The sequence below is a fragment of the Neltuma alba genome, unplaced genomic scaffold (assembly GCF_004799145.2).
Source record: "Neltuma alba isolate B1F8T4 unplaced genomic scaffold, ASM479914v2 tig00007421_pilon, whole genome shotgun sequence".
In the NCBI taxonomy this organism is placed as follows: Eukaryota; Viridiplantae; Streptophyta; class Magnoliopsida; order Fabales; family Fabaceae; genus Neltuma; species Neltuma alba.
Genome location: NW_021634779.1, coordinates 1 through 27,124, shown reverse-complemented (window position 1 = coordinate 27,124; position 27,124 = coordinate 1). Strand labels below are relative to the sequence as shown.

At 37.7% G+C, this 27,124-nt stretch overlaps 7 protein-coding genes across 12 annotated transcripts; 4 read left to right on the top strand and 3 right to left on the bottom strand.

Annotated features, from left to right (window-relative positions):
* Positions 1-4,729: 4,729 nt before the first annotated feature.
* LOC114752523 (RING-H2 finger protein ATL54-like) lies at positions 4,730-6,268 on the bottom strand. Its single transcript, XM_028941258.1, has one exon. The coding sequence runs from the start codon at positions 6,125-6,127 to the stop codon at positions 5,018-5,020; it is 1,110 nt and encodes a 369-aa protein (XP_028797091.1). The 5' UTR covers positions 6,128-6,268; the 3' UTR covers positions 4,730-5,017.
* A 1,745-nt stretch (positions 6,269-8,013) lies between these two features.
* On the top strand, positions 8,014-9,777 carry LOC114752525 (uncharacterized). Of its 3 annotated transcripts, XM_028941266.1 has the most exons (6): positions 8,014-8,304; positions 8,382-8,465; positions 8,549-8,631; positions 8,737-8,936; positions 9,173-9,274; positions 9,662-9,777. In XM_028941266.1, exons 1-5 carry the CDS (start codon positions 8,105-8,107, stop codon positions 9,263-9,265), a joined length of 660 nt encoding a protein of 219 aa, XP_028797099.1. In that variant the 5' UTR covers positions 8,014-8,104; the 3' UTR covers positions 9,266-9,274; positions 9,662-9,777. The 3 variants fall into 3 exon arrangements, with proteins under 3 accessions (XP_028797099.1, XP_028797100.1, XP_028797097.1); XM_028941267.1 differs by lacking the exon at positions 9,662-9,777 and having other exon boundaries at positions 8,014-8,295; positions 9,173-9,406; XM_028941264.1 differs by lacking the exon at positions 9,662-9,777 and having other exon boundaries at positions 9,173-9,406.
* Positions 9,778-11,295: 1,518 nt separating this feature from the next.
* LOC114752526 (uncharacterized) lies at positions 11,296-12,626 on the top strand. The gene is made up of 5 exons (XM_028941268.1): positions 11,296-11,541; positions 11,620-11,691; positions 11,766-11,851; positions 11,946-12,145; positions 12,380-12,626. The coding sequence occupies exons 1-5, from the start codon at positions 11,354-11,356 to the stop codon at positions 12,479-12,481; spliced, it is 648 nt and encodes a 215-aa protein (XP_028797101.1). The 5' UTR covers positions 11,296-11,353; the 3' UTR covers positions 12,482-12,626.
* Positions 12,627-14,600: 1,974 nt separating this feature from the next.
* On the top strand, positions 14,601-17,359 carry LOC114752524 (tropomyosin alpha-1 chain-like). 4 transcript variants are annotated; one of them, XM_028941263.1, is made up of 6 exons: positions 14,601-14,839; positions 14,946-15,209; positions 16,282-16,436; positions 16,567-16,672; positions 16,762-16,881; positions 17,051-17,359. In XM_028941263.1, the coding sequence occupies exons 1-6, from the start codon at positions 14,648-14,650 to the stop codon at positions 17,186-17,188; spliced, it is 975 nt and encodes a 324-aa protein (XP_028797096.1). In that variant the 5' UTR covers positions 14,601-14,647; the 3' UTR covers positions 17,189-17,359. The 4 variants fall into 4 exon arrangements, with proteins under 4 accessions (XP_028797096.1, XP_028797094.1, XP_028797095.1 ...); XM_028941261.1 differs by having other exon boundaries at positions 16,240-16,436; XM_028941262.1 differs by having other exon boundaries at positions 14,946-15,218.
* A 1,446-nt stretch (positions 17,360-18,805) lies between these two features.
* Positions 18,806-19,730, top strand: LOC114752527 (blue copper protein). Its single transcript, XM_028941269.1, has 2 exons — positions 18,806-19,011; positions 19,097-19,730. The coding sequence occupies exons 1-2, from the start codon at positions 18,846-18,848 to the stop codon at positions 19,501-19,503; spliced, it is 573 nt and encodes a 190-aa protein (XP_028797102.1). The 5' UTR covers positions 18,806-18,845; the 3' UTR covers positions 19,504-19,730.
* Positions 19,731-21,446: 1,716 nt separating this feature from the next.
* Positions 21,447-24,047, bottom strand: LOC114752515 (proline-rich receptor-like protein kinase PERK2). Its single transcript, XM_028941245.1, has 2 exons — positions 23,968-24,047; positions 21,447-21,879 (listed from the first exon to the last, which is right to left on the bottom strand). The coding sequence occupies exons 1-2, from the start codon at positions 24,045-24,047 to the stop codon at positions 21,447-21,449; spliced, it is 513 nt and encodes a 170-aa protein (XP_028797078.1).
* Positions 23,765-26,560, bottom strand: LOC114752532 (isoamylase 3, chloroplastic). The gene is made up of 6 exons (XM_028941275.1): positions 26,417-26,560; positions 25,972-26,076; positions 25,793-25,891; positions 25,640-25,701; positions 24,952-25,060; positions 23,765-24,350 (listed from the first exon to the last, which is right to left on the bottom strand). The coding sequence occupies exons 1-6, from the start codon at positions 26,513-26,515 to the stop codon at positions 24,237-24,239; spliced, it is 588 nt and encodes a 195-aa protein (XP_028797108.1). The 5' UTR covers positions 26,516-26,560; the 3' UTR covers positions 23,765-24,236.
* Positions 26,561-27,124: the final 564 nt, after the last annotated feature.

The window sequence follows — 27,124 nt, the reverse complement described above, 5'->3', positions numbered from 1 at the left end:
TAGTGCTTAGAGCTGTTTTTATGTCTTTTTGGGTCGAGCTTCCATGAATTAGCTTATGAGAGAGAGAGAGAGAGAAGACACGTGAACCAATTTGGGGAGCCTTCCTCGCTGGTAATTAATCTACATACTTTGTTATTATGAACAAATTAAAATTAAAAATTAATTAAGCTCGTAATATTTATACCTAGCTGTGACTAAATTTACAGACGCCACTGGATTCACTAGGTTTGCTTCTTTTTCTTCTTTTTGAAAAGTATTTATGTGTTTAAGAGATATATATTCTTAAACGGGACATCCACCAAATAGCTTCCCGATTTGTAAGATATGATACTCGTCTCATTCACTAAACCTTTTTATCCACGAAGCTTCGCATGCAGGGAGAATTAATCACAAGTAGCTTTAATTTTTGCCATCAAATAGACTCAAAAATCAATTATTTTAGGGGAAAATACTGATATATTGAGATCTGTAATTATATCTCCATTTCCATGTCGTTCTTGGCTACACGTTAGGTTTTATAAGCGCCACAAATTATGACTAATGAATAACATTGTTTTGTTTAATTTCTTAAATAATATATGATATATAGATTATACATGTGTTGGATAAAATAAACACAGTTGATCCCTTAATCATTGCAGCTGAAGCACTATCAAAAGTAGCTTTAATGAGGGTAACAATATTAGGCTTGGCTCCTTCTGGAAGACGTAACAAGTTGTTTGCTTTTGAACTTTTAAAAGGAAGAGAAACGAGAAGATAGACAGAATATTGAGCACCACATCGGCTTTGAATAATCACCAGAATCATCACAAAATAGCTGACAGCAACACGCACCTTTCTTGGCGATTCATTTCTTAAAAAGAATTCGGCATATAATCATATGCATAGCTATCACCTTCCATGTTGTCTTTCACATGTGAATATTCTTCCACACCCTTTTGATTATCTCTCTGTCCGCTTCATAATTCCTCAACGTAATGATGCTCCGGTTTGGATTTGGAGGGAGGTTCTGTGTACTTGGAATATTGGTACAGAATCATGATCTTTTCATTTGATCGTGTGTCCTATACAGGCAGAAAAAAAGTAACATACAAAGACCTTCCCATCAAGAAACCTAGCAATGCCTGAGAGATTCAACGTGATGATCATTTCCCCCGCAATTTCGTACCGTCCAGATTACAAGTTCACTTGCTGCAGGATGGCTTGCACCATATGGATGTTCAAAGCTCTCTTGTCAACCAAAAAATCCAAATCCCTTTTGGTTTCTTCCTTCTCTTTTTACTTTTATTACCTGGAGGGGAAAATGTCGTGTCGGCTATAATCTCATGAAAGCTTCGAGCTTCTTTATGATGAGTTGATGACAAAAGAAACTACTTTATTATAGAAAAGGAACCCAACAATGATAAAATTCTCAGCCTCTAATATTGGCCGCAGAGAATGTCGTAAAAAGACAAAGTGAATCACGGTTGGAACTGGAATAAGGATCATATATATCTTAATTAAAATATAGACGTAGCGTTAGCTGATTGCGTTTGGCATTCATGTTCCGCGTAGGATTCATCCACAGGTGATGTTTCTATGAGCAATTTAATAAGCTTTCACATCCAAGTCATGAAATATCCATTAGATTTTGTTGTCACTTTAGGGAAAAAGGAAAGAGCTATAAAGGTGTGCCTAGCTTGCCTTGGCAAACTTTCCAAGGGTCGACCTCTCTTATCAGAACTTTTCCAACACAGTTAAGCACTGATGAGCTTTGTCTGTCCATTATTCAATTAAATATCCATTTTAAGGCCTACTATTTTCCTGCTTTTCACGCAGCTGATTAAACTTTCCGCGTAAGATTTAAACGCAAAAAGACACTTTCTTTTGCGAGATAAGTTATGTGATTTAACCCCGGAAGGAAAACTGGTGAAGTGAACTGTGTGGGGAAACGATGGATCAAACATATTACATAAAAGTGACAAGGGACAAGGGAAAAGCTGGGAGGGAGATTCTTTAACGTGGTCAGTACAGAGTTGTAGGTAACTTGGGAGAAGTTTCGCAAGCGAAATGATGGGAATTTTGAAAAACAGAATCAGCTGCAGGAAAAGAATACGATATTCCCCCACTTCATTTTGCTCCCCCTCCTACTGAAATGACTCAAAAAATTTCAGAAGAGAATGTTCTACGCCGATCTTTATTAACAACAGTATACGCCAAGTCTGTTTCCATTCGATCAAGGCAGTAGTTTATGGGCCAAATATATTTACAAATAAGTTGCGTTTTGGTGGCTAAAACTAAATTTTGTCCACACCCCACACCTGACTGGGTTAGTTTGGATTTGTGACTAAAAAAATAACTTATTGTCAATTTAATTTTTAAAAAAGTTAGATTGGATAAAAATTAAATCGAGTTATCTTAATTGTGTTTGGATTAAATTTTATAAAAATTAGTTTGTAAAAGTTAGATTAAGTAAAAAGTTGTTTGGATTATGATTAAATAAAAATAAATTTAGTTTGTATAATTATAAAATAGGTATGAGTTTTATTAGATAATAAAAAATAATTAAAAAATGAATTTACAAAATACAATAAGTTGAAAACCGGAGAAATAGTTGAGTTTTGGTGGCTAAAACTTAAAAGAGTTGCATTTTGGCGACGCCCCACAGCTGACACTGTATCTGTTTATTTTCTGTCAATTCCACTAACAAAATTTTGTGCCACGTGAAAGCCAACCCTTCTCTTTTTCGGCCCATAGTTTGTCATGATAGACCAGTAAGTCTTTAATTTAGGTTTGGGTCCTTGATAACACAATATGGAAAAAAAAAATAAAACAACGCAAAAAACAAAATCTTCTTTTAAATTAGAGGCGGATCTTTATACTACATGGAGTTTAGTAAATGAACCATAACTTGTAAAAGGAACACAATTTCATATTAATCATTGATGAGTTTCCCTCTAATTAAAACAGTGTTCTCTTTTTGCGAGATAAATTGAAGAAGGCTTATTTTCACCGTCATAGCTCAAAAAGAAGAGAGAGAAAAAAGGTTTAATTTATTAAAAATAGTGCCACTACTACAACAGTTTTATTGGTTTTGCTAGTGCTGCTGTTGGGTGTTGCCGAAAAGAACACCACCAATGGACTTCGAAAGAAATAAAAGAAGAAATGAATGAACCTTTGTGGATAATTACATGACAGAAAGAATTGGTGAACTATGAGAATGATATCTTACGCGGGTGGTTAGATGAAAGATAAGATTGAGAGGCGAAGTTAGGTGAATACGTAAATGAGCCGCTCTACACAAAACATGAAGGTGTTGCCGAAAAGAAAACCACCAATGGACTTCGAAAGCAATAAAAGAAAAAATGAATGAACCTTTGTGGATAATTACAAGACAGGAAGAATTAGTGAACGATGAGAATGATATTTTATACAGGTGGCTAGATGAAGATAAGGTTGAGAGGCGAAGTTAGGTGAATATGTGAATAAACCACTCTACACAAAACATGAAAAGGTGGAGTTGGTTTAGGGTTTTAAATGCAAATTCTGATGCATGAATCCCATTATGTCAAACATGTGCATGTAGGAGATCAACTGAGAAGATACTTTGGCCAGAAACTTTTGCAACATGCTGCTGCTATATATGGAAATGGAGGGATTTACAAATACATGTGGAGAATTTTGAAGTGCCTAGAAATCACGTAGAATTGATCAAGGGGCAAATAAATAGTCATCAAAGGAAATGGGATGAAGGATTCCGTCAGGATAGCTCATATCACATTATAGCGGTCTCTTGGAAGCCACCTCCACTGGGTTGGTATAAACTAAATGTGGATAGAACAGATAAGCAGAGAGGAATGGGTTGTGGAGGGGTCATCAGAGGAGATAGAGGGGAATGGATAAAAGAGTTTACGATCAAATTGAATGATTGTGATGCAACTGAAGTAGAAGCCCGAGGTGTTCTTGAAGAATTGGAGTTGTACTGGGACTTGGGTTTTAGAAAAATTATTGTGCAAGGGGAAAGTATTAACGGATACTAGTCAGTCTGTCAGAAGATCCGAAGAAGTATGGGGTGAGACTGGCAAGTCGAAGTTCACCGAAGGCAGTTTACTGGGGTTATTGCAAAAGCGAGGATCAACAAAGGCAGTTTGGCATGCTCCTCCGACTTTTTTAGAAGATATTTTGAAAGAAGACTGTGAAGGAAGATGTTTTCCGCATAGAACCAATCTTGATTAGTCCTTTATTTCTTCATTATTGTCACCCGAAAAAAAACGTGTGCATGTATATTTAGGGTGAATTGTGAAGTGGGGAGTCTTGGTCAGCAGCCATAGCCCATAGGTGAGTTGAGTGATTCTCTAATCTTGGCGTTGGGGAGAGGGAGAGTAGCCATTATGGAAGTTTCACCTAAAATTGGTAGATTTGGTGACTAACATGATAATTATGCCAGTCTTGGAAGCAATCGTCTTCTTTCATTTTAATATAATTACGTAGCTTTCCCCTGTTTCAACTACGCGGATTCTCCCTCATCTTCATCTCCTTCCGGAGATTCCATGATCTTTAGCTTGGATTTGATAACCGATTTCTCACATATAATTCTCTCCCAACTTCAATTATTTGCCAAAGAAACTAATTGTTTTTTATGGGTCGAAGTAGAGGATAATCACAAGTCTTCCTCCCATCAAAACCCAAACTTTGGGGGGGGGGGGATAAATTCAAGCCTTCATTCAGATGTCAGAATCACACAATGCACTTCCTGATGAAAAGAAAACTGTTTGATTCATCATTCTGGGACAAAAATCAAACCCTTCGGCACTTCTGCCTCTGCACCTGGTGCAGCAGAGTTATTCTTGTCTAGTCTGCCTCCAACTTGATTGGCACAACATTTTTATCTTTCCGAAGCAGAGCTCGAATAAAATTCCCACAAGTTTTCCTCTTATGTCTTCTGTATAAACAATTATGCATCCCACCCCCAAAAAAATCTTAAAGAGAAGAAGCACGACAACACACACACACACATATCATGAATAGATGATAAATTCTAATATGGAAGAGTTATATGCAGATTCCTGTGATCTCTGGAAGACAGAATCCTTCCACTGCAAGAGAACGACCTCTTCATAGGAACAGGGCTCAGCTGTAGACATTTAGTAACAGAGGAGCGCCTAATTTCTTTGAACACCGGAAGGCTTTCTTCGGGTTCCGAAGCAGAAGAATTTGCCCGTCTAGAATCCATAGACATAGACCTTATCTCGATTCGCTTCCCTTCATTTAGATCCTCATGATCCTCTTTTGGACCATTGAGTGCAACATTCGCGTACTCCTTTGAGATCAAATTATCGTTGAATTCTCGACTTTCCACTGTTCCAGCTGTGTTTCCAGATGCCCCATTTGCAATTACCTGCGTATTGTTGTTTACTTCACCATCGTTTAGCGGATTCTCAGGCTGAATCTCTTGGTTCCTGCGTGAATTGTCCGAGTTTAGGTCCCTCGAAGCCAAATTTGACACGGAAGCCTCAGGTCTGGCATTGCTCAAGACAATCCCAGCACGACAGAGAGGACAATTGGTATGAGAACGCAGCCAAGTATCAATACAGGGTATGTGAAAGGCATGGCTGCACTTGGGCAAGAGTCTCAAGGTTTCATCTTCTCGAAATTCGTTCAAACACACCGAACACTCGGTTCCTTCAATCAACCCATCACCCCTTTTGTACTTACAAACTGTGATAGAATTTATAATCGACTGCTGTAGACCAGCGGTGGTGATAAACCAGAGAGGGTGATCAACTTGGTTCTCATCAAGAAACTCGTGGTCTGAGGCCTCTGATCGGGATCCATTTTGTCTCCAGCCACGCCGATTAGCATAACACTTGGTTTTGATCACGTACAAACCCAGGAGAATAAAAATGACCGTGAACAGGGAAGCGAGGATGATGAAATAGGAGGAGATATGAGTACCTGAGCTGGAATGATCAGTGGCCGAAAAGGGAGGCGGAGGAGGCGGAGGTGGTGGGAAGTAGTAGTCTGGGAAGGAATAGCAGCTGTAAGGGCAAGCTGGATCGCAAAATTCAGGACAATCTTGTGTTTCGTTTACATTGGTTTCGTTTGTACTGGATAATGCTGGTAAGAGTTTCCTGTGTATCCTCGCCATGGGCGTTTTAAGAAGGAATTTACCCACAGGACGAGAGAGTTAAAGAGATGGGTTTTTGTTTCAACCGTGGGAGAAGAAAAAGAAAATTTTGTATGTTTCATTGTCCCTTTCCAAAGTTTGGACTATGTTGGATGTGTTTGGTGGTATTGATAACGAGTTGAAATAAGTTTTGTGCCTCTCTAGTTTATTTGGGGTCGGTGTGTTTAACATTATGCAATTAATTAAAGTTAGTTCAAATGTCAGTTTCATTGGTGTAATTTTCCTTACAATTTTCAAATTCTTGCAAATTATTCAAGTGAAACACGACATAATATTTTAAGCTTTATTTATTGTCCGCTGCTCCTGTGCTTCCATGGTGTTTGCTTCTCAGCATTTTCTTGTTCATTTTTCTTTTTTTTTTTAATCGAAAGGGTCCAATTACTTATTACTCCCTCCGTTCCTTATTATAAGAGACATTTGATGCTTATGCCATGTTCCTATTTATAAGAGACACTTAAAAGTTGTCTCTACTTTTTTGTGTTGATTTCCTATTTTACCCATATTTATTGTCTCCAACTCACACTCTCTCTCCCTCTCACTTCTCTTTCTTTCAATAATTTAATTATTCTCTCTCATGCTCTCTCTCCTTATTAATGAGGGTATTTTTGGAAAAAAAATTATATTGATTGTTCTTAACTAATTTTAACTGCTTTTTTAATCAACGTAATTCGGTTATTCGTCTTTTATAATAAGGAACGGAGGGAGTGTTAACGAAAGGAGAATCGGGAGGGGGAGAGAGAGAATTGGGGTACCAAGTCTTTGTCAAGACGACCAGATGTTCTATCGTAAAGTTTGGTGCACTCCCTAATACCCTCGCAGCTCAATTAATTGACGCTCTAAACAGCGTTTGACTGCCACGTGGTAATTACATCACCCCAATAATAAATAACACCAGGGGTCCTCAGTCACTGGGGCGGGGTGGTTGGTCGATCGCTCGGGTCGGACTCTGTATTGCCCGGGTTGGGTCTTATGGGTAAGGCCAGACGGAACCGGGAAACAAAATGACCACGCGACATTGGGTTCGGCCTTATGGGCCTCCTGGTTTTCACCACCTTTTGCGTGGCTTGTTGCTGAACAATAACGGTGGAGGAGGCCTACCAAGCCCAAAAGAATCAGGCCAATTGGTTCAAGAAATCAGAAAAGAATCCTGAGAATTATGCTGCTTCAAGATGTGGTCTTATGCTGCTTGCGAATCTTGGGGCTGGCCTAAAAATGCCTGAGATACTAGGAAAATTATATTGAGATCCTAAAAAAAAATAATTACAAAATAAGTATTAAAAGTTATCATTTTTTACTCTAAAACTTGTTATTATAGACAACTTAGATTGTGAATAGGACTTTTTAGTAATTATTTTTTTTCTTGGAACCTAATTGTAATTCTTGCCCAGATATATTTACTTCATATTCCAGATAAGCTAAATTAAACACCCAAAAGGCATCATATGCTTTGGCTGTATCCTAGGATCCAATATATAATAAACTGTGACTATGATAACTCAGAACCGGGCTGCATGGAAAAAATAATTCACGCCGTCGCCATGCGTTGAAAATTGGTATAACCATGTTCATACAACTTCTGTTGTCGTCGTTGCTTTAAAAGGAGATTTTATGAAAATTAACGAGATGCTACTTTTAAGTCATCGCTAGTAAACTGATCATTATAGATAGGTTTCAACTTAAGAATCTTCTCTTAAAATAAGAGCATAATGCAGAGCAAGTTGAGAATTTTAATAAGGTTTGGTATATAGAGACTTGGGGGGAACTTGCTGAGAATGCACAATATATTAATATATAAGCGTCTGATTACCAATTGGGAGGATCCATCCACGAAACCATGGCCATAGGCCTCCTGGCTCGTCCACATCTTCCCTCTTCAACGCCGTCGTCCTTAATTTATATAATTACAAAATCTCCAGAGAATTAGATTCAGATCTCTGTATGGCGATGACAATCTTCCTTCAACAATCTGCTTGCGCCGCCACAGACACTTTTCACAGGTGTCAGGCTTCACAAGTTGATCCCAGAATCATCTCACAGCTCAAATATGATCGGTCCTCCGCTCCAAACCACAAGCTGTCGCGGCTGCCAGACTTGAACCTTGGATTCATACTTCAGATCAGAAGAAATATGTTCGTTAGGTTTGCTTCATTATTCCATGCTCAAAACTTATGTTTGAGTTCTAATTTATGTAATATATATGGCACACGTCATGCAGGAAGAACCTGGCAGTCGTCCACGCCAGTGCACCCAAAGAAGCCCCTCTTCCTGCTCATCCCTCACCTGGTGGTGGCCATTATTGGTAAGTCCCTCCTCCCGATTTTACTCAGCTCTTCGTTTTATAATCTGAATCTGGAATTCATAAATAGCTCGAGTCTCTCGCAGGAAAGTTCATATTCTTGGAACAATTGTGGCGATGCTTTTATCCTTTTCCAAGGGGAAATGGGGACCGTTACTGATACTGAAAGGTAATTGAGAACTCGGGATCAGATCACCCGTTCTGATTATGTATCAAAGAGAATATGCATATATAGTTGTTTACACTGGGTGCGCAATAATATTATTATGTGTAGAGAAAGTTGAAACAACGATAGAGGAACTGGAACAAATCTCAGACGTCGTGGAAGAAGTGGCCGACAAGGTGGAGGAGGTGGCGGAAGCGGCTGCCAAGCATCTTCCTGAGGGAAAACTTCAAGATGCTGCTGAGTTCATTGACAAATTGGCCGAAGAAATAGAAAAAAATGCCCATCTGGCAGGAGATTTGTTAGAAAAGGTTTTTCACTTCTTAACATTTTGCTTAGCCATCTCGCTGCTAACAAGGACCCGATTTCTTCGTTTTCTTTGACACAGCCTCACCTAATCCCTTATTCACTCTCTATCTATATCTACCACTACTCACTGCAAACAATAAACTGCTAAGCCGCACTGATCCCTCCTGGTTTGTCGTTAAATCATTAATATTCCAAGTTTCAATTATTACTTTATTAATTCGATTAGATGATATTGCAGGTGGAAGACATGGGCGATGAGGTGGACTCGTTCCTCGATTCAAACAACCAAGATAAGACCGTCGTCAGCGAAGAAGCCAAAGATCACAAGTGAAGAAGTGGCCAGTATAATACATAATTAATTCCCTGTGTGGTTTAATATATATATATATCGTTTTTATTATAACGATGATTTGTGAAGCCTTTTTGTATCAACTAATTAATAATGGGATCCCTGCAACGTATAGTCGCATCCTACTTTCATCGACCACGCATGTCCATGAATACATTTTTACCGATATCCCTTTTTTTGAGAATATTTATCGATATCCTTGTTTTTTTTTTTTGACCGAAGTATTTATCGATATCCTTTACTTGTTATACATATCATTCAAGATATTTTTTTTGGGGGGGGGGGGGCTCTACCGCTTGATGGAATATATACTAATAAGCCAGTCATGTCACTGCGTTTTTTTTTTTTTGGACCTGACATGTCACTTCGTATGTGAGCTAATTCTTACGTATTTATTAAGCGTGTGTGTAATTTTTGCTGGTATGCGAAACAGCGAAAAGTAATATTTGGACGCCATCATCAGCATTAAAGAAAATGGCATTTATTCATTTTAACGTGTTCCGGAGAACTACGCTAGAGCCTAGAGGTCTAGAATTCGAGTTTATAATTGCCACACCAATTCCAAAAAGTCTACTGGTACGCAGGAAATATATTAAAAAAAATATATCCGTTGATTTTTAAATATTAAATAAGCAATTTTAGTATGTCAAAACTTTCACAAGTATTTTAAAATTTAATAGATATTTTATGACATTTTTTCATATATATGTCTGTATGTATACACATAATGACATCCTCTTCCGTTGAGTGTGCGCGAACGTATAATATGCCTATTTTGCCAAGGAAATTGGAATCATGTTGGGGATCGGAGGCTGCTCGTATCTATTTATAATTTATGTATTATTACTTACCAAATATAAGGAAGGTCAATGTATTTTATTTCGTTTGGTCTGTATATTCCCTAATGTTATAGTATCTGGGGAGAATAATGATTAATAAACTCATAAGGCTACAACGTCCAATGAAGCAAAGTCGCCGTGCCCCGTTCAATTAGGCCGTATGGGCTTCCTTGTTACCAAATCCAAACGAGGCCCAAAATTTCTACGAAAGTAAAACAGCCTATTGTTAGATAATTAATTAATTTGTACCCCAAAAAAAAGTTAATCAGTCAATTATTATTAAATAGTAACCAATAAGAGTTAGTTGAATTGGTGAAAAGTCGACTCGTAATTCATGAGGTCTGCACATTCCCTTGTTTGTACCTCATTTCCCATTTTTCAGCATACTTCTTTTACTCTGCTCGATAAGATTCGAACGCCATTCACACAAATTTTGTTTGCTATGAAAAAAAAAAAGTGCCTTCCAATTTCCCCCTCATAAAGGAATTAGATATACTTGGCATATGAAAAAAAAAGAAGCAATTAGACATATAATACACCGTGATAATCGAGAAACGTGCTGGGAAAAATAATTCGCGTGATTTCTTACGAATTGGTATAATTAATTCACCCAACTTCTGCTGTTGTTCTTTAAAATGAGGTTTTTAAAAAAATTGATAAGAAGTTTTGAGACATATAAATTGACAATAACAGTGGAGTTTTCAACTTGAGGAACTCCTCTGAAAAAAGAAGCGCAAGATAGCGTGAAGGAAATAAACTTTAGAGCAAGTTGAGGATTTTAATAAGATTTAGTAAACAGAGACTTGGTGGAACTTGTTGAAAATGCGTAATACTACTTTCGGTCTTTAATATAAGAGCTCGTTTGATTTTTATTTTGCTTTTAAATATAAGATCCCAGTCCATTTTGTTCCTTATATTTATCTATTTTTTTTAAAGATAGTTATTATGATAATAATAGTTCTATCTAATACACTTGATTAGTAATATATTTTGAAAAAGATAACTCTTATTTATTACAAATAATTAATTTAACTAGTTTTTTTTAATCTACTCAAATTAGTCAAGAATAAGTATTGAGAGTAGTATATTAATATTATAAGTATCTGACTATCAATCGGGAATACCCACCATAAAACCATAGGAAGTCATACTCCTTGATTGTCCACACCATCTCCCCTCCTCAACACCGTCCTTGATTACAAAATCTGCAGATTTAGATTCAGATTTCCTTATGGCAATGACAATCTTCCTTCAACAATCTACCTGTGCCGCCACATACACTTCTCGCTGGTGTCAGGCTTCACAAGCTGATGCCAGAATCATCTCAGAGCTCAAGCACGAGCGCTCCTCCCTTCCAAAACACAAGCTATCTCGACTGATGGGAGACTTCAACGCTGGACTTGGGATCAGAAGAAACATGTTCGTTATGTCTCCTTCATTGTTAGATAGACTCGCTTGCTTCTTAAAATCATATCCATGTAACCACTCATCATGCAGGAAGAACGTGGCAGTCCACGCCGGGGTACCCCCAGAAACGCCCTTTCCTGCTGATCCTTCACCTGGCCATTGGTAAGGTTTTTTCTCAACCTTTCGCTTAATCTGAATCTGAGGTTCATAAAGATTGGCACGATATTCTCTGGCAGGAAAGTTTGGATTCTTGGAACAATTGTGACGATACTTCTATCCTTCTTCACCAAAGGGAAATGGGGACCGTTGCTGAAATTGAAAGGTGACTAAGAACTCGAGATCAGAATGCCCATCTGAATATGTATCAAAGAGGATATACAAATATAGTTGCTTACAGTGTCTATTGTTATGTGCAGATAAAGTTGAAACAACAATAGAGCGCGCGGAAGAAGTTTCAGACGTGGTGGAAGAAGTGGCTGAGAAGGTGGAGGAGGTGGCTGAAGCAGCTTCCAAGCATCTTCCTGAGGGCAAACTCCAAGATGCTGCTGAGTTCGTTGAAGAAGTGGCTGAAAAAATAGACGAAGAGGCCCATCTAGCAGGAGACGTCCTGGAAAAGGTTTTGTTTTTGACCTTTAACATTTTGCTTATCTCACTTCCAACGACTCTCTTCGATCAGTTTCAATATCGCAGCTAGCTTCATCTGATCCCTTGCCCTCTCCATATCTTTATCCATTATATGGAAGCCAATAAATTGCTCGGTCATTTCAATCCCGCCTGGCCTTTTAATGCATAATTCCAAGCGTCAATTATTAATATTATTAATTCAAGTAGCTAGATGATGAAATTGCAGGTAGAAGAAATGGGAAAGGAGGTGGACTCGTTCGTCGATTCAAGCACTCATCAAGACAAGACCGTCGACGTCAGTGAACAAAAAGCCGAAGATCACAAGTAAAGAAGTGGTCAATGTATCATTCCCTTTGTGGGTGAAATATTACAGGAGACGGATCTGAAACTAATTATTTTTTTACGTAAGTAATTTCATTTTTATAAATGTGATTTGTGAAACAGCTTGATCATATTCTAAATGATTTGTAAGTTTATTAAAATAATGTGAATTTGATTCATCGATTTTTTTTATTAAGCTTAAGTATTTTCTAATCTTAGATGTTGCTGCTCAAAAATTGAAAAAAATAACGTTAAGAATTTTTTTGTCAGAAATTAAAATTTAGAATTGATATATAAAAGGAAACATGACATACAAAAGCCGTGAAAATTACAAAATATCATATCGAAATTCATTACAACAACACTTTAGTAAGTTTTGACAACAATATTTAACTTATAAATAATAAGTCATTTTTGTGAGAATTTTCAATTTAGAATTTTGTAATTTTCATTATCTTTTTCTATTATTTTCCCTATATACAAGGTAAGGAATGTTATATTGACAATAATTTTTGAATTCAAAGAGGCAAGTTATACCATAAAAACTTCAAAAATTAATTTTCGCATCCATGACTTGAAATTGAGATTTCGGTCAACCATGCAATAATTAATTTTGAATGAAATTCTGAAACTATAGTCAATTGTAATGAATCAATTTCAAACATCACGATTAAGAACTTGATAGAACAATTTGAAAATGTTTTTTTGGCCAACCAAACCAGTTTGGATACATATATATATACATGACTTCCAGTTCTAATTATAATATTTTGTTTATAATCTACCAATAAAGTTTTACAATTAGAACGGGATGTAATATAAAATAAGAAGGGAACATTTATCCCACATGCATTTTCGTAATTACGTCGTTATTTTCCCCTTATGTTTGGTAAGTACCTCGAGATTAGTGCTTTTGAATTTATAACGCGCTAGTTTGAAAATGTTTACTGGCTTACAAGTCATGGATGCCGGCTTTCTTGTGATTTGACTTTCACAGCCATGGCAGCGTTATATCGGTCCGGGTCTATTAGTTCATTTTTCTGTAATCTGGCATCTGACTCATCCTTGTTATGGAAATTACTGTGACCAGCGCCGTCTTGGGTAAATTAAACAAGCAAATGCGGTGATTGGTGAGGGGGAAAGCGACAAGAGCAAGTTATCTGGATTAAAAATACTCCTCCGGTCCTAATTATAAGACCCAATTAACTTATTTGAGGAGATTAAGGAAGTAAGTTAAGTTAGTTATTTATAATAAATAAGTGTTGTCGTTCCTAAAATATCCTTGCTAATTAAGTATATTGGCTAAAACTATCATTATTAGAAGGATTATCTTGGAAAAAAATGCATAAATATAAGAGAGAAAATGGATTGGGTCTTATAATTAGGACCAAATAAAAAATCAAATTGGGTCTTATAATAAGGATAGGAGGAGTATATGGTTTGGTTTGCAAGCAATAACAGACACCATATTATATTAGTATTCTACAATTTTTCAAGAGCTGAAAAGTGTTCTGGCCAAAAAAAAAAAAAGAGCTGAAAAGTGAAAACCAGTGAAAAGATTCGATGGCACCCAAAAAAAAAACAGTGAAAAGATGAGAGATTTGCTTTAAATTTACAAATATTAAAAAAGATTAAATTCCAGGATGGGCTTGTTTATTGATTAAAGGCCTCGTGCCTTTTGGGCCTGACCCGCCCTTCCCTCGTTTTGGGCCCAGGATCTGCTCCTAAAATTCGCCACCATTTTTGGTCTGAAAATTCGAAAACTCAACATAACGCGAGAAACAATTAAAAAAGGGTTTTGGCTTGAAAAATAAAAACTGATATGTTTCCATGTCAGCTCATTATGGCCTCCGCTACTCGGCATTTTAAATTAAATCCCATTCCAACGGTTAGCCCCTCCAATTTGAATCCCCCTGACCCTGAGCGAGGGAGACAAGCAGGTCTCTCGAGTCTTGTGTCTTCATACTTACAATTAAAGCCTTTCTTTCTCTATTGATTTTGATTTCCAGAAAGTAGCTTTGCCTCCAAATTTTAGAATTCTCAATCTTGTAATCTGAATCACACATTCGATTTCACTCTGAACCTGGCCCTGAAAGTAATCGTGTCTTCATCACTTGTTAAAAACCCTCGAAATTCCTCAGACTGTTCAAGCGCTTCTGTTTTGAACATCCGCATGGATCTTCCTCGAGATATAGATCTTTATCTCAAAGAATCCATCGACGACTCCTTGGGTCTTCCGGTTTCGTTGCGGACTTTAGAGTCGAAGCTTCGAGCCTCCGAAGAGTCACAACGGCTCCTACGCCAGCAGCGCCTTTCTTTACTCTCCAAATTAAAGGAGAAAGATCAAATGATTGACCGCGTTAAGGTCTGCTTTTCCATTTTCCTCATCAATTTTTTTTTTTGGTTTTCGTGATTATTGGTTCCCAAATCGATTGGTAGAATTTTTCTTTTTAAATTTTCTGTTCGATTAGTCTGAAGCGACAATGAACGCCCAAGCTCTGAAGAAGTTCGTTGAGGAGAATCAGAAATTGGCTTCCGAGTGTGCGACTCTGTTGAGTCAATGTCATAAATGGGAGAGAGAATGCTCGCTTTATGATCGCGACAGGGAAGCGTTGATGGAATTTGGAAACGAAGCTGATGAACGGGCAAAGGAGGCAGAGTTCCGCGCACAACAGTTGGAAGAGGAGTTGGGAAAGTTATTGGAAGAATTGCAGTACTACAAGCATGAGTACAATGTGCGATCGGTACCATCAATTTCCTTTACCATTCCCCCATCATGTCCATCAAAATTTACGCCTTCCCTTTCAATTTACTAGCTAAGATCAACATCCTGTCAACTTGAAAAATATGTAATTTTCTAGGAAAGTCGTAACTGATAGAAATGGCTTTGGAACTTAATTCACCATTTTCTGTAATAGCTGGGTGCACTCTAAGTCTGCCTTTCAACTACATGTGCTTAATTTGCCGAAATTCAAGAAAGCATTAGACAGTGTTCTGTTCCCTAATGCTACAAGTCATATTAGAGGCCAGATGCCTAGAATTTGGATGAGCACGTTCTTTTTTGGTTTTGTTTTAAAAAATATTTTTTTAGGGAAAGCAGCCATATGAGTATCCCAGACAATGAGTGTGAAAATGCCTTCTTGCAGACCTTTAATTCATTACCAGAACATATTTATACATGCATATAAATTTTAAGTTTTAACCATTCCTACAAGTAGAGATAAAGCACCTAAATTGACCCCTTTAATGGAGCTCCCTCCACACTAGATACGCGCCAAGCACATGAAACTATGATGAGCTATGGTAATATAATCACTATTTTAATCAATTTACTCGCAGTCTTTCCATTCTCTTCCTTTAACTGAGGCATAGAGGTGGGGGTTGCTTACATTTGTCTTGAAGCAGTGATATTGATATATGAGTGGAAGCTGCTGCATCTAGTGTTTTATAATAGTAATAGTATATTTTAGTTTTGATTTTCATTTATCGCATTCATCATTGAGATTTAATTCATTTTGTATTCTCACTTATCATAGCTATGATGCATTGTTTACCCTTTATACCAGAATCATATTATTGACTTTTGGCTTCGGTTAAATGATCCTTAATTATAGGGGTTCATCATAATGATGACGTCCAGTAATCAACTATCATTATTAGTAAACTTCCTATACAGGAGTATGCTAGTATTGTTTTCTTATAATTACAATTCTACGATCTTGAATTGGTAATCACTGTTGCAAGTGCCGGCTCCTCTGGTTGCAGATTTTGCCTGACAGATTTTTTTTTTTTTTTTTTGCCCTTAAGGATGGTGCATCTTCTAATAGCACAGAAGTGGAAGAGAATTTACTTGACGCCCTTTTGTCAGTGGTTACAAATAAAGATGGTGCTTCTGCATATACGTTCTTGGAGGCAAACAGCGGAAATGAAGCTTGCAAGAAGTTGTTAACAATGTGGAACTGGTGAGTAGTAGCCCTCGTATAATGTCATACGGCAAAAACAACAGCAGCGCATATGTATTAGGGCTAACAACTTTTTATCATTCCAGTCTTTGTTAATTGATATTTATAAACTTATATTACATGGTGGTAGCCTAAAGCCATCAACGCGGAAAGTTTTGTCCCTTGTTGCTGAGGTGAAGTCACTCGAGAAAGATAAGGAGCATTTGAGGATTAACCTTGACAGAGCTGAGGAGGAGGTGAAGATTTATTGACTATGTTGTGAACATTTCCTGTTTTATCATTGTTTTAGTTTTGATTAACTTTTGAACAATTATGATACATGTAGGTCAAATTACTTTCCGATGAAAATAACATATTGAACAAGGAGAACAAAAGGCTACTGAAGCTAAAGGAAAGGAACCATCTTGGTTCTGGTGGGAAACATAGTAGCAGTGCATCTGCCACGGTGAGACAATTTATATTAAAGAAAATCATGCAAATATACATCCATGGCAAGCGTGGTTGCCAATGTTGCATTGCAACTGCAGTTTCATTTCTTTTTCTACGCCTTTGATATGAATATATGACTCTTTTTAGTAAGATTTATTGATTAATTTCTTTTTTGGATTTTGCAGTCAAACAAGAGAAAGTCTAGTCCCAAGACAAGCAGCCCAATTGAGAGAAAGATTGATTTTGAGGATATGGATACGGCAAGAACACCTTTGTCACCGTTACAAACTAACTCTCCTGACTCTAGAATGCATAAGAAGTGATGTTACTTGTGTATTATTGACAGGCCTTATTGTTTCTTCGGGCTAAAAAAAAAAAATCTGATAATGTTTCCGATTACTGATGGAGTTCATAAACGCGTATTTCTTGTAAGAATGTCGTTGATCATTCTTCTACGAAATAGTAATATTCTTGACATTTGTATTTGAACAGTATATTCCCCTTGCAATGGTTACTTATGATCAATTCATGTACCATACATCTGTAGCAAGTAGTTTGAAAGGAAATTATATTCAGCATAGAATCTACAATGCTGTGACACCACACCATTAGCGAACATTCTCACGAAATATTATCGCAGAACTCATTTCTGATAAATGTTTTTGCTGATTGGTGTTCGATAATCCAGAGAATTTGTCTGAGGGAGGATAATTATTCGATTCAGGACATCGAGGATGAAAAAAAAGGTTCACACGAAATCATGATCTCACCATTACTTAAGCTCTCAAATTTCTTTTTGTTTTTTCTGGTCTGAAGCTCTCAAATTCCAACACTCGTGTTTTTCATATTATTACTGAAAAATGGTAAACAGTCCTTTTCTAACGTTAACTTTTTTTATGAGGTTGTTAATTATCGTTCTGTATTTGTCTAATAACCTTAAACACTGTAATATAAAATATTTTAAAATTTATAATTTTTTTAAAAGAAACTCAATATTGATAGAGCCCAGCCTAATAGCCGAACACTTGGCATGCAGTGGACCCTACATCCCAAAACAAATATAACTTTCTTTTTTTCCCCGTATTGAAATAGCAAGAGAAGCTTTTGGGTTCATGTCCAAAGAGCCTCTGGACAGATGACTTTGCAAGTCAGTGTTAGGCAGGCAGTTAAGATCAAGATTTCCCAGGGTCCCCATTCATCTCTCAAGTCCCTTCGTTATAAACATCACTCCAATTCTTCGCTTTGACTTGTTCATTCTTGCTTCCATCTCAAGCTTTACCCATATTAATGTACCTGCAAAGTTTGCCTCGTTCTCGAACCTTTTTATTTTACACGGGATCCCCACCTTTAAAAGCATGATTACTTTTTACCTACTTCATTTGGGTATGAAGAATTAAAGATAACACAACTATGCAGATACATTCTTTATACACAGCGCAGAGTGTAGAAAGTTTTGGCGACTGAGGATGTGTAGACTCTAAGAAAACGCTCATTTTCTAAAGTTCCATCTTCCTTTTGCAGTTTATGCGAATAGGACAAGCGCGCACGCGCACATACAAACTATCCGAACATAACATCAAATATTTCGAATATAAGGAAGGTTGATTCCCATCAACCTAAGAAAAGTTGAGATATCAACGAAATTAATCTGGAGTTAACCTTTGTGTTGATTTTTCCTTAATTCGCAATCTATCGCAACAGAGAACACGCAGGCAGATCATGTCAACGACAAAGTGACTGCAACAGAATAATTCCTCTCAACCACTATTTTATAATTAAAATTTGGAAAAGAGCAAGAGGCCCACTTTTTTCTCCACATTAGGTGTGAAGTGTAACTCAAGCTATCCTCATGCAAGATAAGACCAAGTGGACCAATCCCTAACAACTCCAACCCCTCCCTCCACAGTTATATAAGCAAAAGCAATCTGCCACACCGTCTCAAAGCGACAAAGCCTCTTCCGTTCCCTTCTATCTCATACAATGGCACTCTCCGACGTCTGCATTCTGTGTGTATTAGTAGCAATCAACATGGCCCTGCCGGCGCTGGCCAAAGTCTACACCGTCGGAGACACCTCTGGTTGGGCGATCGGCGCTGATTATGGCACCTGGGCTAGCGGCAAAACCTTCCAAGTCGGTGATTCTCTTGGTAAGATGCTCTTAACCATTGTTTCGCTTGCGTGTGATAATCATATTTAGAATTACAACTCTGAAGGATGTAACGTACCTCGCAGTGTTTAACTATGGAGCGGGGCACACAGTGGACGAAGTTAAAGAGAGCGACTACAAATCCTGTACCACCGGTAATTCGCTTTCTACAGACAGCAGCGGAGCCACCACCATTCCCCTCAAGACCGCCGGCACCCACTACTTCATATGTGCTGTTCCCGGACATTGTAGTGGTGGCATGAAGCTATCTGTTGATGTTAAGGCCGGAAAAGCCTCTGCTCCCTCCGCAACGCCTTCCCCCGGGAAGGGCTCGTCTGTCAGTGATACCCCAACCACCACCACCCCATCTTCCTCCTCCACCACCACCCCATCCTCTACGACACAATCGTCTTCTTCGGCCGGGAGCATTTCGCCCGTTGTGGCTATTCTGAGTGTTTCTTGGGTTTCATACGGCGTGTTGCGCTTTCTCTGAGTCATGGCTACACATTCCCCTGCTCCGTATTGCCAGGACAGAGGCAGTGCTTTCATCGTCTTTTTTTAACTTGCTCCATCTACTGGTTGCTCGGCCTATTTTAGTTTATTTTTCATTTTTTATTAGTAGTATTTATCCTGATCTATGGTTCCATTTATTTTAATTATTTCTCTATTTTTCTTGCTCTCTTGTTATTGTGGGTGTCCTCTTGAGTAATTATTCCAAGATCCTTCACCTTGTCGGACGCTAACTGGCTAACGTTTCCGCTTCAGCCAAAAACGAAAAAAGATACAAAGATACAACAAGAAGTGAGAAAATTACAGACATAGCAAAGTTTGAGTCAGTGTATTTGAAGAAGGTGATTGAAGATACAACAAGCTGCTTCTCCCCCCCCCCCAAAAAAAAAAAAAAACATGACTTGCACGGCAATTTGTTTTTTCACCCTTTTATGAGGTGTTTTGGGGCATGGGAATGGGAACACGTAATCTGCATTTTTACTTTTATGGGCCATATTCTTTTCTGCAATAACTAATTTCAGTCTATAAGCCCGTTCGACTTGAATGACAGTAGCAACAATTGAAGAACAGTGATCCCAAATTTAGGCCCAATTATGCTTAGGGCCTGAGCCCTAAATCTTTTCATGTTTTTGGTAAAAAAATCTTTTCATTTTAATAGTTAAAGTACGGAAGAGGCCAGCCGCATGAAAGAAATATACGTGTTCTTTATTTATATATAAAAGAAAAGAAAAGAAAAGAAATATAAGGGGGGGAGAAAGTTACATACCTGCGGCCTTGTCTTTTATATAACTCTTGATCTTCACTTCCATTTTACCGTATTCTTGGTACTTAAATTAGCCTCGGGCGGCACACCCATGCCTCTTCTCTTGGTGGGAAGTATGTGCGTGGCTTTGGAAGTACTACCTCCGGTCCTAATTATAAGACTCAGTTGACTTATTTGAGGAAATTAAGGAAATATGTTAAGTTAGTTATTTGTAATAAATAAGTGTTGTCATTCCTAAAATATCCTTGCTAATTAAATGTATTGGCTAGAACTATCATTATTAGAAGGACTATCTTGGAAAAAAATGCATAAATATGAGAGAAAAAATGGATTGGGGTCTTATAATTAGGACCAAACAAAAAATCAAACAGGGTCTTATATTAAAGATCGGAGGTAGTATATTTTTAGTACTTGTTTTGAGTTTGGTAGATTTTTTATACTTAAAAATCTGTTACCAAAAAATAAAAAATTTGGACAATCCCCTTCCACGCACTTTTGCAAATGCAAAGCAAGGAAAACCGTTTCCGTTTTCACTTTAATAATCATTTTTCAAGTCACAGATTGTTGTCGTAAAAGTAATTATTTTTTGAAGCAACTATTTTTAATACTACCTCCGGTTTTTAATATAAAACATTGTTTAATTTTTATTTTGATTTTAAATATAAGACCTCAATCTAATTTGTCTCTCATATTTATGCATTTTTTTCTAAATTAATTTTTCTAATAATGATAATTCTAGCCAATACACTTGATTAGTGAGGATATTTTAGGAAAGATAACATTTATTTGTTACAAATAGCTAACTTAACTTCTCTCTTTAATCTCTTCAAATTAGTCAACTAGCTCTTATAATTAGGATCGGAGGCAGTATGATCACTTGATTAAGTTTGTGTTTTTATTTTGTTTTTTAATAATAAATTATCAATAATAATATCGAATCGAGATAAAAGAAATAAGAGCAAAGAATCGTCATTTTATTCAACCGAAACAATGAAATGAGAAAAAAATGATAATTCTTCGGGGTGCCAAAACCTTTCCTACAATGTCTAATCTTTCGTCCACCTATGACCGGATCAAGTTTCGAAGAAGGGTATCACTAACGCTCGGGCTCAATGTGCTCATGCTACTTATTAATCCAAAGCCTAACCATGCTCCGATCCGATCTAAACGAGCAATGCCACAGCCAAAGCAGCAGCGGCTACTGATCCGCCGGCCGAAATTCTGTTGACGACGGCGCCGGAGGCAGGAGTCCCAGCAGAGGGAGCATCCGACGGCGCAACAACGGCTGTTGGCCCATCGGCGGCTGGAGATGGAGGAGTGGTGGAGGATGGGGAAGAGGCAGGTGAGGTAGTCCGAGGGGGTGCTGGAGACGCCATCTTGCGAGGAGGAGGAGCGGAATAAGAGGGGAAGGAGGAGGAGGAGATGGAGGGGGAGAGGGAGGGGAAGGGGGAGGGGGGAGTGGGGGTGGGAGAAGCCTTGGGAGGAGGGGAGAGGCCGGCGCAGGAGAGGATTTCGGGGGCGAAGCAGGGGTGGAGGTGAGGGCGAGGGTGAGGAGTGAGAGGAGGGTGAAGAGGCCGGGGAGGAAGAGGGAGATTGCTGGGAGGCAGCAAGAGGGGATAGTGCGAGTAGGGAGGTGAAGAGGAGGACGGAGGAGAGAGCCATGCAAGCCATTAAGAGTAGGAATTAAATTAATGAGGGGAGGGGGAAAAAAAAAAAAAAAGGAGTTGGGATAAGAGAGTGAGGAGGGGGGCGTGGTGTTGGCATGGTTTATATAGGAACCAGGAAGGTGGCGTCAATACGCCAGGGAACATTTTCTAGGCGGGTCCTAACCAGTCAAGTCAAGCGCTATGACCGGATCCTATCAGCGGACATAGAAATTCCCACAGTTTGTTATGAACTCTTTTCGGTCAATTTTGTAGCTCCGTCAGGTTCGGGACTTTCCCGTTGTGGAACAATTGCGTGGCCAGGACATTTGGTTTCCCTGCCTTACTATATTTGCTTCCAACAAACACGCAGAAGTCCCTGCATACTGGTAACCGTGTTCTTCTTTGCCAATATATACACCCAACATGCAGTACATTTATTATCCATATACTCATTCGCTATTAGTTTCAATAATCAACATGGTAATTTACTCACCTAAAACAGCAGCACCAAAGAGAAAAATTTAATTTTTAGTCTTACTTAATCCCATCATTAAGTCTTTGGTTTATGGTTCCGGCATTGTTTATTTGTGTAGACTGAATGAAGGCATGGGACAGAAAGTAACTTGATTGGATGAACAATAACAATTAGCATGAATCCTTTGATCAGATAAAAAATGATAAAACAGTTTAGCAGTTTTATTTACGTGCATTTTTTATGAAACTAACTAAAAAACTGAGGAAGTTAACTCCTTGTTTAGTTCACACTATGGCACGAAATTAACAATTTTTTTTTTGGGTTAAATTTTTCAACCATACCTAATGACGTGAAGACTAAGGAGCACATTCCATGCTTGTTACAGTGATGAGCATGAAGTGCTCATCACAATTTGGACCATCCAAATTGATTTTAGATTGTTTAGATTGAATTTAAATTTTTTATACATTTTAATTAACTTTTTGTTTTAATAGATGCAAAATTTAAAATAAATATAATATCATTTTTGAACAATAAATTTATCATTGAAAAAATTGTATATTAAAAATTTTAAATCTGAACCATCTATATTAAATTTTGGATAGTTTAAATTGCATTATAGTGATGAGCACATAGTGGTCATCACAACGATGAGTACTAAATGAAGACCTGAAGACTGAGGGACAATTCATTTACTTTTCATCCAACCCAATTATTTCTCTCTTCTATCTTATGACACGGTATAAAAGGGAGACGAATTTTTCAAGTTTAGGGGTTGCTGCTATTACAAAGAATGACAACGAAGAAATCAGTGCAAAGAGCTCAAAAAGGGATGGAAAGTAGGTTTCGGCTTAATGAACTTAAGACCATTTCTCAGATCCACCATGCGGTTATGGGTTCTTTCAAGACTATATCACTTTGTATTAACCGAGTTTTTTTTTTTGGATGCAACAGCCCTAATTTAAATACGAATTTCTCTAAGGGTGGTATAGGTGGTGTGAATCGATAAGAGTTTGTCCAATTAGTAAAAAATCAATTCATAACCCATAAAGTCATAAATTCAAATCCCACTGCTGATGTGAAAACCTTACTGGTGAGCAATTTATAAGTATCTCCATAGGAGCTCTCCAAATCTAGAAGCATACCTTGATTATAATAAATTTTCAAGATCCAACTCACTTAGACTTTTTCTATTCAAATATAAGTGGTGTGGGAAAAAGAAAACAAAAAAAGTTACTAAACAAGAGAACGCAGATTTTCAGGTGCTTAAATCCCGCCTCCCAAAATTCTGCATTCTTATTTTGGGAAGACACGTTGGATCCCTTTTCGTTTGTCTTCAAATTTCCAACACGCTGAGTCGTGAATCGCAAGTTAATTGTAAATTATCAATTTGTTGCGACCCTCTAGTCGTCAATCATACAATAGAAAGTTCAATTGAGTTATTTTCCGTGATATTCTAAAAAACCCATAAATCCACAAATACACACTGTTCTGCTGATTAATGAACTGGTACATCATATGTTGAACTTAGAGAACACACAAATCCAAAATAAACGCCATGACATGCTCACAGACTCCTCGATTTCTGCATCAACTACGTCCAAGTTATCCAGTCCTGTTGGACTCTTGAAATAATCCGACATTAATCCCCTTCAAAAGTGCGATGCTCATTCATTTTGCACACATATAGGTTTTCTTCTGCTTGGTATATATCTACAAGTGTCAAGCTACACTTCAGACGTTACTAAGTCAAGCTCAAACTTCGTTGAAGTGCGGGAATAACTAACTTAAAGCAGCTTTCCGGTATTCACGCGGTTGAAAAAATTGAGCAATCAAGACTTAGCTTCCAGAAGAATGGAGGAGTATGGAGCTACATTGTAGGTGCTTCCTAAGCCAGGGACACCATCGAGGATAAAGTCATCCGGAGATTCGAGACTAGTGTCCACCTGCATGGAGCAAGGCCGAATTCTAATTAAAACCACAGAAAACCGGAAAGTAAATTTTCTCACAAATGGCACTAATGATCATTGTTCAGGACTTGAATGATGGCGGTGCACAACAAGCTGTGCTGTATTCTTTTCCAAACTACAATGATCGCCATGGATTTTTAATCACTTTACGGGGTGAAAAAATGCAGCGCGCACGCGCATTCCTAAAGACGTTCCTTGGTTCAACTTGGTCACCTTTCATGTTTAAAACCAAACCAAAAGTTGACTTAGAATATATGCTTGTTCACTTTCTTTGAAAAGGCTAAACCAAATTAAACTATTATAAGTTACATAAAGGTTTGATTTCTGGGTTTCATCAGACTGCCTTAACACAATCTTTGGGTTCTGCTCCCCTCTTATTCTCTCTATTCATCCTGTTCCATCGGTCCTCATTGAATTGATTGCAATCTCGCATTGCACTTTTTTCAGTCATCTTGCCAAACCTCAAAGGGCAGCCAGTGCCCAGGGGATGATAATTTTAATAACTGGGGTAGTGCTTCTGGGCGTTAGGTGAAATGAAGTTAAATTTGGATTCATGCCAAAAAGGAGAAGAACTAACCACTCGAAACCAGCTCCTCTTTGTTGGGGCAGGAGGCAACATGACTTTAACCAAAAAGTCATGAGCATTAAATGCCAGATACATGTCTCTGCCACCTTTGTCATGAAGCCTGCATCGCAGGTAAGTCATTGTAAGTGCTCCTGACTATGAAATCACAAAGTCAGAGGTAAACTCATTGAAGAAAAATGTTGATTTTTTCAGTGATAAGGCCAATCAAACACCTCGGTTAGTTGTTATTAGGATCTTGAGATCCACCAATAGTACAACTCTAGTTTTCTCATGAAAATTTCGTAGTGAAATCTAGAACCATTTGAAAAAGATTGCACATATGAGAGTGGGACAGAAACACTGAAGTCTACAAAATTATAGCGAATTGAACAATTATAATCTCGAAAACATATTGGTTTTACTGACTGTAGAAATAATTTATACGATCCCTGGCACCAACCTAAGCATCGTCTGCAGATAGAATGTTGTTCAAGAATGAAATCTTAATTATATGGCTCAAGAGTTCCATTAAATCCTGATGGGTTTATGGACAGAAAGCTATTATGCTGTCACAACAAGTTATGTTATAAACACATCTCTATGCTCAAATAGTGCAAATTATGCCCACAGAAACCTTTAGAAAATGCGATATGATATTTCAATTTCAATTCCCACTATACATATATAATAAGATTCTTACGTAAATGCAAGAAATCTGCTGTCAGGATTGTCCCAATTGTCTTCATGCCATGTTATATCATTCTGCATAAATAATGATTGCTCAATAAGAACAACTGGCAACAAGTGTTTGCATAACATTTGTGGTTAACTAAAATGTAAAGCAAGAGATTACCTTGCCAAGAAAATTGTCATGACTGAATACATTATGCCCATGCCGGAATTTTATAATGTTCGAGAAAAACCTGAAGTGATCACTCTTCCGTGCTTTCAACTAATAAGCACACAGATCATGCCATTAAGAAATATCTCGGCAAAGCTGTGAAAACGAAAGTATACTTGTTATAACCTTACCTGACCCCAAAGGAAATGGTTAATGGCCGTATCATGCCCATAGCTATTGTTATTTCCATATCGAGTATGGCCGTACTCATCTCCCATTAGCATCATTGGTGTGCCCTGGTCATTTATCACAATACTGAAGTCACTGAACTAGTTGAACCAGCAGCAGAATGCAAACAAATGATATCATGAAGCAGCATCTTCTATATTCTTTTATAACACAACAACAACAAAGCATTATCCCATTAGGTGAGTCAGCTACATATCTTTTCTAATAAAAAAGAAAATAAAATGCCTATAGTAGAACAAAGTAAACTAAATATACACTGCTTTTTAAAAGAAAAAAAGAGTAGTCAACTGGAGAAATTAAATTTAGTAGAAGTTCAGTAGAAGACCAAACAAATTCACGGTCTGACAAAATATTGAAAGCACGTAATAGTGCTTTTCAAATATGTACCTGGGATATCATTAACGCCAAATGGAAGTTTTTCATTTGCCGTGATCGTAAAGCCTTTATAGTAGCATTGTCAGTTTCCCCTGTCATATATATAGACATACAGATAATTCAAATAGTTGAGTTCAAAACTGACTCAATTATTTGACTGAAAACATTGCGAACCCTTGGAAAAGTCACCTAGAAACTATATGCAAGTTGTCAACATCCTGAATTCTTTGATAAAAGGTTCAGGTTACAAGGTCCATATTGCCAAGCAGCCAGTCCTCCAAAAAAAGGAGGGACACGCATGTAGCCAACTTTCAGATTCATCTCTTATCTCCTTCTTAAATATTTCCCCACCCACGGAGGAAAAAGTATGTATTACTTGGACTAACAACAAATGCGCTCAGCAGTGTCTAGCAATGGCTCTAACATAGTTGCTTTCTAAATGTCATCAATGCTGCAATGAAAAACTCAAACTATATGCAAAGGTTCATTTTATAGAATTTTTGGGACAGGGTTATCATATCAAATCACTTTTGTATGAATTTTTTGTTAGGCAATTGATGATTCAAGTAGTATGAATAACATTATCAGACAATGTTTAGCGATGCTGACATATGAAACTTGTGAGTACATGGTACGAGGAGAGTGAATTTCTGTCTTAAGCAATAACTGTGCACTTTCCCTGATATTCAGATCCTACAGCATCGAATATATTTACACATT